Consider the following 9,525-nt stretch of genomic DNA (forward strand, 5'->3'; position numbering starts at 1 on the left):
ATAATTAAAATCAACTAAAACCTAGAGAGCACAATAAGTATATATATATATATATATATATATACATATATATATAAAATTAAGCCCTATTATTATCTCCATGCGTAACATAATTAATATACATAACATAATCAATACTATTCAATATCTGATCAATATTATTCAAAATACATATTAGCACCATTCTTGACTTGAGAAAAGTATCTCTATATCACCAGGTGCACACTGTAGGTATATATACTGTATATGTATGTGTGAGTACTAGTAAGTGATATAGAACGGTGACTCAGTGTAACATCCTGTGTAGGTGACAGTGCATTCTCCAGCTGATCACCATGGAATACTGAGGAGGATACAGTGAGTCACCGGTTACTGGAAGTCATGTTGTCGCATGTACACGCCATCATCATTCTATAGTAAGTACGCCACGGCTGCGGCTATCCTGCACTGCTCAGCCATGGCCAGCAGGGGCAGCAAATTACTTCTACAAGGCCGGCACATCACGTGACGGCCTCATACGGCAGATACCCCGCCCACCTCCTGCCTGACGTACTTCCGGCGTTACCACAGAAACGGAGAGACGCCGTGGTTTGTTGTCGGCCGGTTGTAGCAGCTGGAGGAAGATGGTGAGTGAGCTTTCCTGGGGGACAGAGCGGGATATATATATAGATACTATTTTCTTCTAATGTCAGCCATGGAGAAGACTGTTGTTGCGGCACGAGGACTAACATGCCTGTCTGTAGGTGCCTGGTAACTCCCAAACCCCTCTCCCTGCTGCAGAATAGTTCCTCTTTTGGCTATGTTGTATGGTCCTTTCATTGGCTCCCAGAAGCAGCTAAATAGTATTGCCCACCCTGCATACAAAATAACTGGTTTCTGTGCTATATGACCCACTGCATGGGCACCTACGTATCAGCGAGGATGGTTCTCACTCGCCATCTGCTCTGGATTTCGGGCAGGGGAAAATAACCATGCGGGCCAATGCGCTCCCTGTTGGTCTGTGATTATGGTGACAACCGCTCCCAAATTGTGCTTGCAGGCTTTGGGGAAAGTCTGTGTGACCGCATCCTTGTAGCCTGCTGGCACAGCATAGGGACGACCCCCAAAATGCAGGCATACCTGGGCTTCAGATTACTCATGGTAGCCTGGAGTGTATCTAACAAATGAGTTAGTACAACTTTAAATAAGTGGGATGTACAGGAGCAGAATATTGTCACACTATGTAATGGATCCTAATAATGCATATTCAAGTCCACTTCTACTATAGCGACCTCAGCCAGTCACCTAGGGAACCAATGTCTCGGAGGTCACCTAAATCGTTGAATGAGTGACATTGTGTTGCCTGGGTATTTATTACTTGTAAAGGTTCTGGCTTCTACTCATCTGTATCAGTCATATACTTAATGCTACTGTGTTGTGACATCACCACATAGCAAAAAAAAATTATTCTTAATTTGCGCAAAGACTGCAGCCAGTTGGAAACTCAAAAGGAACCCTTAAATTTCCTTAAAATGCAAATAATGTAAACAAAGAGAGTTCCACTCCGGCGCTGCCAATGTTCCTAGTTCAGATGACGTAAATGAAATCAGTCTCTTACTTTCATAATAGGTTCACCAAGAATATTTCTTTAAAGTTTCAAGAGTTCTATTCCAAAGCGACAATTCTTTGTTTCACCTTATTCAATTAAAGCCAGAATTTCCTCTCAAACAAGAAGACAAGATATCATAGCGCAATATTGTATGATACACAGAAATATAAATTTAATAGATGATTAAACCCACATATGATTAAAAAACATAATGCATATCGCATGACACCAAAGAATGCATGCACAATATGGGGTTGCAAAACGACATGGATACCAGCGAGTCTCTAGATGGTAACAGCAACGGATTGGGGGGGCCCCGGACACCCACCCGCTTCATGCTCTGTCCACTGGTTCACAGTCCAAAAGAATCTCAGATCTCACCCACTCAATGCATTTCGGACCCTGTTGTCCTTCGTCAGAAGCATTACCACATAGCACCACGCTCCCAGACTGACACGGGCACACAAGCTGGGAGCTTCACAGCACTGGTTCCATGGGCCACAGCGCCTGAGACGTGGGGAAGAGGCTGAGGGGTATACCTTATCATGTATTATTCTGTGTAATACGCACATTTACTGCAATGATTGCATCAGAACTCACCATTTCTAAATGTCTTATTTATTTACAATAGTTTGGACCAGCGGTTCTCAGACTTGGTCCTCAGGTTAGGCACCAACGGGGTGGGTTACGGTTAGTCACCCCCCCCCCCCTTTGGAGGGTTAGGTTTAGGGTGTGGGAAGGGGGGTTAGAGTTAGGCACCACTAAGGGAGGGTTAGGAGGGAGAGGGGTAGGGATAGCATACTTACCACCCCTGTCGGGATCTTCATTCATCGGGATGCCGCTGTCGGGATTCAGTCGCCGGTGTTTCATACCCAGCCCATATATAATATGTGTGTGTATTTGTTTTTGTTTCGTTGGCAGTCTGAGGTTGAGGAAACACTGAAGAGGATCCAGTCCCAAAAAGGAGTGATCGGAACTATAGTAGTGAACTCTGAAGGTGACAGAGAATTTGAATTTATATCTCTCACTTTATCTAGCTGTGGGCCTGATTCAGACCCACTCGCGAGCGGCTATCCACTCGCAAGTGGGTCGATGTTATGGACTGAGCATGCGCACGACGGAGGGAGCTCCGTCGTGCGCATGCGCCAGACGCGACGAGCGAAGGAAAGTCCTTCGCTCGTTGTGTCCGATCAAAGGGGGCGTGCTGTCAATGTTGATTGACAGCACGCCCCCTTTGGTGGGCGTGCCGGGAGCGTGCCTCCCTGACGGGGGCGTTCCCACGGGAACGCCTCCCGTCAGAAGCCGGCCCACTGACATCACTAGTGATGTCAGTGGGAGTGATTTTGGCTCTGATAGAGCCAAAATCACTCCGGAGCTTGCGGTTGAAAACCTCAACCGCAGGCTCCGGCTCGCAAATTCGATGGTCGCGATGGTCTCGACCATCGCGGCCATCACAATGCACGCTCGTATAGCCTGTGGGTGGTGACCCACAGCTATACGAGCGTCCAGGAGGACGCTCCATGAAAATGGAGCCCGGCCCTCATTCAGAGCGTGCGCTCTGCTCAGAGCGTACGGCTCTGAATGAGGGCCTGTGTGTTTGTTTGGTTTTTTTTTTCCCTTTCTGCTGTTTCACACTCACATTGGTTCTCATCAATGAAGTGCAGGTATTTATGGTTAATGTCTTCTAGAGGTCCCGCGTAGTAGAACATTTCTTTAGGATTCATCATGTGCACTTGCATGATTATATGAGGATCCACACCCACATTTGACAGTTCTTAATAGATAATTAACATGCACGAAATGTGTTGCATGTATTGTACCATGTTATTATAAGTACTGACTGTACAAGGTTATATATGTGGGTTTTTTTTATACTTGATTCAGCTGCTGTCAAAATTTAAATAGATATAAATACCTTGCAATTTTGTCTAGATTTGACAGTCATGCTAACTCGGACAAGCTACTTTCTGCCATCAATGTCACAGTTTGAGTATTGGTCATCCTCCCTCAACATGCCTGCCAGTCTTACTACAGCAGCATAAGTCATACCTGCCTACCTTTTTCTCCCCCCCCCCCCACCTCCGGGAGATCCTAGAGGGAGGGCCCAAGGGGCTTGTGTGTAGGTTGTAGAATTCTGATTCCCATTATTATAGCATCACCGCCCCATGTTGCAAAATGCAGCAGTGGAAGCAGGGCTGTAATAATGTCAGTCACAACATCACTGTCCCTGGAGTCCATGAAAACACAGTAGTCTCTCAGATATTCCTGGAAAATCAGGCAATTGTGACATTAGGTTGATTTCTTGTGGCTGGGGACATTGATATAATTGGGGCATTGCATAGCATGCAGATAAAACACAAAGGGACACTTTTCTGTAAAGACTGGTGCACAAAATCGTTATATAAATCCATGTCGCTTGCATTATGTATTTTACCGGTGGCTGAGGTAAGACAAAAGTTTTCATAGAAATCATTGCCGTGCATGGTAATGGAACTGGTGCAGGTCAGATGGCCTTCTCCCCAAAACGCATGATGGTGGATGAATATAGAAAAGTCAAGTTCTCACCTATTCCACTCCTCAATCCACCATAGAGGAGCTTACATCTCTTCTCCATTCATTGTTTAAAAGCAGAATAGAAGAGAGAAAGATGTAAATGCCACTCATGTTCCATGCACCTACCCTAAGCTTGCTTATTGCCTACACAGAAATCTAGCAAAGAACAGGGGTTCTCAACTCCATTCCTCAAATTCCACCAACAGGTCATGTTTTCAGGATTTGTGCCTGTAGAAACAGGTGGAATCATTACTGTTCCAGCAAAGTGGATTAACTAATCTTTGCATGATTAAAGATATCCTGAAAACATGACCTGTTGGTGGTACTTGAGAGTAGGATAACAACTGGCATGGAATTTTTTCTGTCTTCTAATGGTTTCCTGAATATCATCTTTTATGACATGGATCTACACCTTTGCAGGAATTCCAATAAGGACCACTCTAGACAACTCCACCACAGTGCAGTATGCTGGCCTCCTTCACCAGCTGTCCATAAAAGCTAGAAGCACAGTGCGCGATATCGACCCTCAGAATGATCTTACGTTCCTCAGGATCCGCTCTAAGAAGCATGAAATTATGGTGGCCCCAGGTACTCCAATAACCAGCACAACTGGTTTTACTTGTTGTACATTTCTCACTTCATCAGAAGGATTGTTAAGAGTTACAGCTAGAATCATAAAGCTCCTCCAGTTTCATAACGTTGGTTGATTCCATGCAAATGATTCCACACACTAACGGGACATTAACTAGCGTTAAATAATGTGGTGGCCTGTAGAGGAAACCTGTTTTTCTTTGCATTGCTGATTTTCTGAGCAGGAATCTATGTGGGGATTACAAATAATGAGTCCCAAGTACATTACTGATTGGAAGTATGTGGGCCTATATTTCTGATGATTTTTGGAAACTATCTATAAACCGGCACAAGCTACACATATGCAAAAATGTATTTCTTGTATATCCAGGCATAACTTAAATGATTTGCTATACTGTTCTCTTTTATCAATGAGATCAAATTACTGATTGGTTTATTATGGACACTGGGGCTGGTGCAGGGTGAGCTCTATGCCAGTGTGTGTAGCTTATCTTGTGTGATTTCGTTCTGCATGTGTCCAGAAAGCGAGTACCCTCTATGACTACATGCAGACTTGCGCAATTTCGCCACTTAGGGGGGAATTCAATTAGACCCGATAATTTTTCGGGCAAATAAAACAGGATTTCGACAATTGAATTCCTTTCGGGCAATTCACTTAGATCCTGTTTTATTCGCCCAAAAAATATCTGTTTGCATGCGAATATAAATAGGATCCGTGATAAGTTCACGGATCCTATGTGTTAACCCCAGCGCCTGCCCAAAAACAGATAGATATCGGGGATTTTGTTTTCAGAGAAGGTTGAGCTTCTGAAAAGAAATGCCCGATAAGCAGCTGGATTTGCCCCAGGCTGAGGGGCTCAGAACAACTCCCTCGTCAGCACAGCAGCAAATAGTTTTTCTTTCCTTTTTTGTTCTAAGGTGTGGCCACGCCTCCCGTAATTAGGCCACACCCCTGATAATTGAATTAGCCCGGGGGATCAATTCGCTGGTGGCTGCAATATTTCAGCCGTATGTTTACACCCCAAGTTGCAGCCTACTCTCAATCTGTCAAAGTTGAGGTTCTAGAGGTACTTTCAGGCGTAACATAATAGGGAATAATACTTAATGGTAAACATTTGTTACCTGTTAATCTGCTTGTTCAGCAAGCATGATCTACTCACTGCCCAGAGAATTCAGCTGTGTAGGAGACGGGCAGGTTATCGTGTAAGTAGGTTTAGAGACCACCTCAACATTGTTACACTCAGCTATGCGCCTTCATTTCAACAAACTAGTAAACTACTTAATCATTTTGCGAAGACCTGTAACTGTGACAAAATTAATAAAAATAATAATCTTATCAATGATTTCTCAACTTCCCCATCTTCCAAAAAGAATATGCAGTTAAAACACTCATTAGGGCAGATACAGTAGACACACAATTTGCAATAGATTATTTTCGCTCGCACGTCCTGGGAAATCGTCTAGAGTAGGGGTTGGGCAATAAGCGCTCCACCAGATGTTGTAAAATTACACATCCCAGCATGCCCTGCTTCAGTTTTGCTATATGGCCATGCTAAAAATGTTGCAATGCATGCTGGGATTTGTAGTTCAACAACAGCTGGAGGGCTGCTTATTGCACTCCCTTGGTCTAGAGAGACGTGTCCCACGTAACTACTGGATGCTGTTTCAGTGGCAGCTCGCAGGTACATAAATTGGCCCCATTATATGTTTTTTAAAGGCGTAGAAGGAATAATTATTTTTATTGGGACACTTGTGTATACAACATGATTATAAAATGTAAAACATTTTATACCATTTAACATAGTAAAATGAAGAAATGATCCCCGTTCCTTATAGATACACTTTTTAAAGGTAGAGGAAACTTAATCAGAAAGTCACTCGCTGAAAGATATATATTATATTTTTTTATTAAATTTGGTGAGTCAGACATGTACCAGAGGCAATACTCTATTCTCAGAAATGGTATACAGGTTGAGTCTCCGATATCCAAAATGCTTGGGACCAGGGGTATTTTGGATAACGGAATATTCCGTATTTTGGAATAATTGCATACTATAATGAGATATCTTGGGAATAGGCCCCCAATATACACACAGAATGCATTTATGTGTTATATACACCTTATACACACAGCCTGCAGGTAATTGTATACAATATTTTCAATAATTTTGTGGCTCAAACAAAGTTTGTGTACATACATGAAATACATTTATGTTTCATATACACCCTATACACACAACCTGAAGGTAATTTTATACAATATTTTTAATAATTTGTGCCTTAGACAAAGTTTGTGTACATTGAACCATCAAAAATCAAAGGTTTCATTTTCTCAGTCAAGCTAAAAAAGTTCTGTATTTCGGAATATTTGGATATGGGAGACTCAACCTGTAGTAGAACACTCTAAATATTTATCTGGCTCTGCTGTCAGCAGCTTTGCTAAGCATTGAACAGCCAATGAGAGATCAGGGGAAAAAATAGGAGCAGTTTGCAGATTGGCAAAATCATGTTGCACTGCAGTTGGGGCAAATTTAAGTTGTGCCGAGGGATTTACAGTATAGTTGGGTAGGGGGTGTCCTAGCTTCATTCTAAACTTAATATCAGTGAATTATTCTTAAAATATTTAACTTTCATGTATTATTGTTTCCAGACAAAGATTATCTATTGATCGTTATCCAGAACCCGTCAGACTGAGGCCAATAAATGGACGACCCTGCTGCTTATACCTGTTATTCGCTTCCACTAGAACATGTACTTGTGTTTGTTAGTTGTTGTTTTTTTTAATTGTTTTCACTGTTACCATTATTACACATGGCTGTAAAATGTCTTCCTGGCCTAAGTGTCATTTGTTTAAAATAAATAATCTGGGAAACGGAAGAAAAATAGTGTATTTCTGTTGTTGGACTGCCTTATTGGGAATTTACTATGAAACTGAAAAAAATATAGTTTTAGACTTATTGTTATCCTCAAAAACAATTTTTTTTTCAGGTGTTTTGCAGTGCTGCCAACTACGTGTTAGCTGACCTAGATAAACCCAAACACGCAAAGCATTGTCTTAGATTTACTCTAACAGGGGTTCAACAAATTCCTCCCAGAGTTTGCAGCCAGGGCCAAAATTTAGGAACCAGCAATTTCTAAGAATTAAAATAACTCCTCTGTTCTGCCTGTGAGGTGCCTCTAGTCTGCTGCAGTGTTAAGCTTAGTGTTGGCCATGTAAGAGAGGTCAATTCAGTTAGATGCGAGTTTGCAAAAGCAAATTGTGCATCACATAACTGCGCCGGTACCAGTCAACACCCAGTCCTCCAGAGTCCAGACTCAGTAACCTTGTCTGTGACAGTGTCACTCACCTCACCACCAGTGGCTCACTGCTCAGGCACCGGCCCGGCACTCCCCATCTCCTTTCCACTGTCAATCGCCTCAGGCGGCGGCTCATAGTGAGTCAGTTCTCAGTTGCTCACCTCCTCGACCGGGCAGGCGCGGCTGTTGAGGAGATGGGCTGGCGTGGGGCTGCGCAGTATGACCTCTGACGTCACGCCAGTTCAGCCGCACTGCCTTCCCTCTGACCCAGCTAAACTCATCATGCCCAGTTCAATCCCACAAATCCTGGCATTTTGGGCCTCAAATCTCGGGATCCTGGGATTGGCCCTCCCTAATGCCAATAGTCCCTGTGTGGATCTATCTCACTCTCTCCTCTCTCTCCCTCCCCTCTGTTCGTGCTTAGTACACGAATTGCCACCAACAATAGTGTTTAGCATCTTTTCTGCTCTCAACATAGGTTGGCTCAGAGCAGTTAAGGAGCACAACTCTGTTATCCACTAAACCTTAATGATCCTGCAGACCTCTATGAGAGGCACAGTCTGCCTACTACTTATCAGAATTGCCAACCAAGTGTTTCCTCTAATGTATGCTGTAGCACAGGTCTAGTGAATGTAGGAAGTTTACATGGAGTGCCAAGTTGTAGGGGCCACCTAAAACACTGTATGAGCCACTAATGTCACTCATTCGGTGTATCGATAGTCACTGCGGTGCACCACACAGATCTTCTGCTGATGCCATGGATGAGCTTTGTAACTGTGATGCTGCAAACTGTAGCTCCTCTGTGCGTGTAATGGTCTGGCAGTGTGGCACTAGGCTATGATGTCAGAGCCCAACACCACACTCTCAATGGCGCATATGTTGATAATTACAGCCATTACAGATTTCTTGGAGTGTACGGTCTGTACATTAACATCGTCGGTGATCTCCAAGGAAATTGAGCCCAACTCCCCAGGAAGTGACTCCGATAGGATATTTGTTGTGAGGACAGAAATAATTTCTCTGAAAAGAAAACAAAAGCAGACGTGTTTAGGGGCCAAAGAGAGAAGTGTGCTAGCATTATTACTTTACATGGCTTCAGGTTTACATAAAATATACAGTCAGGTGCATAAATATTGGGACATTGACAGAATTTCCATATTTTGGCCTCTATTCACCACCACAATGGCTTTGAAATGAAACAAACAAGATGTACTTTAACTGCAGACTTTCAGATTTAATTTGAGGGTAATTACATCCAAATCAGGTGTAGGAATTACAACGGTTTCTGTGCCTCCCACTTTTTAAGGGGCCAAAAGTAATGGGACAAACTAAACAATCCTAAATCTAACTTTCACTTTTTAATACTTTGTTGCAAATCCTTTGCAGGCAATTACAGCCTGAAGTCTGGAACGCATAGACATTTCTAGACGTTGGGTTTCATCCCTAGTGATGCTCTGCCAGGCCTCTACTGCAAATGTCTTCAGGTCCTGCTTGTT

The 9,525-nt window shown here is 43.1% G+C and overlaps 1 protein-coding gene across 1 annotated transcript; it reads left to right on the forward strand.

Moving 5' to 3' along the window:
- The first annotated feature begins 533 nt into the window (after positions 1 to 533).
- On the forward strand, positions 534 to 7,615 carry DYNLRB2 (dynein light chain roadblock-type 2). The gene is made up of 4 exons (XM_088476823.1): positions 534 to 626; positions 2,510 to 2,585; positions 4,562 to 4,729; positions 7,383 to 7,615. Exons 1-4 carry the CDS (start codon positions 624 to 626, stop codon positions 7,424 to 7,426), a joined length of 291 nt encoding a protein of 96 aa, XP_088332949.1. The 5' UTR covers positions 534 to 623; the 3' UTR covers positions 7,427 to 7,615.
- Positions 7,616 to 9,525: the final 1,910 nt, after the last annotated feature.

The sequence above is a fragment of the Taudactylus pleione genome, unplaced genomic scaffold, assembly GCF_031769625.1.
Source record: "Taudactylus pleione unplaced genomic scaffold, aTauple2 ptg000195l, whole genome shotgun sequence".
Taxonomy (NCBI): domain Eukaryota; kingdom Metazoa; phylum Chordata; class Amphibia; order Anura; family Myobatrachidae; genus Taudactylus; species Taudactylus pleione.

Coding starts and splice junctions, on each gene's coding strand:
- DYNLRB2 (XM_088476823.1), top strand. Junction 2,586..4,561: donor TATAGTAGTGAACTCTGAAG/GTGACAGAGAAT, acceptor ACACCTTTGCAG/GAATTCCAATAAGGACCACT. Junction 4,730..7,382: donor TGAAATTATGGTGGCCCCAG/GTACTCCAATAA, acceptor TATTGTTTCCAG/ACAAAGATTATCTATTGATC.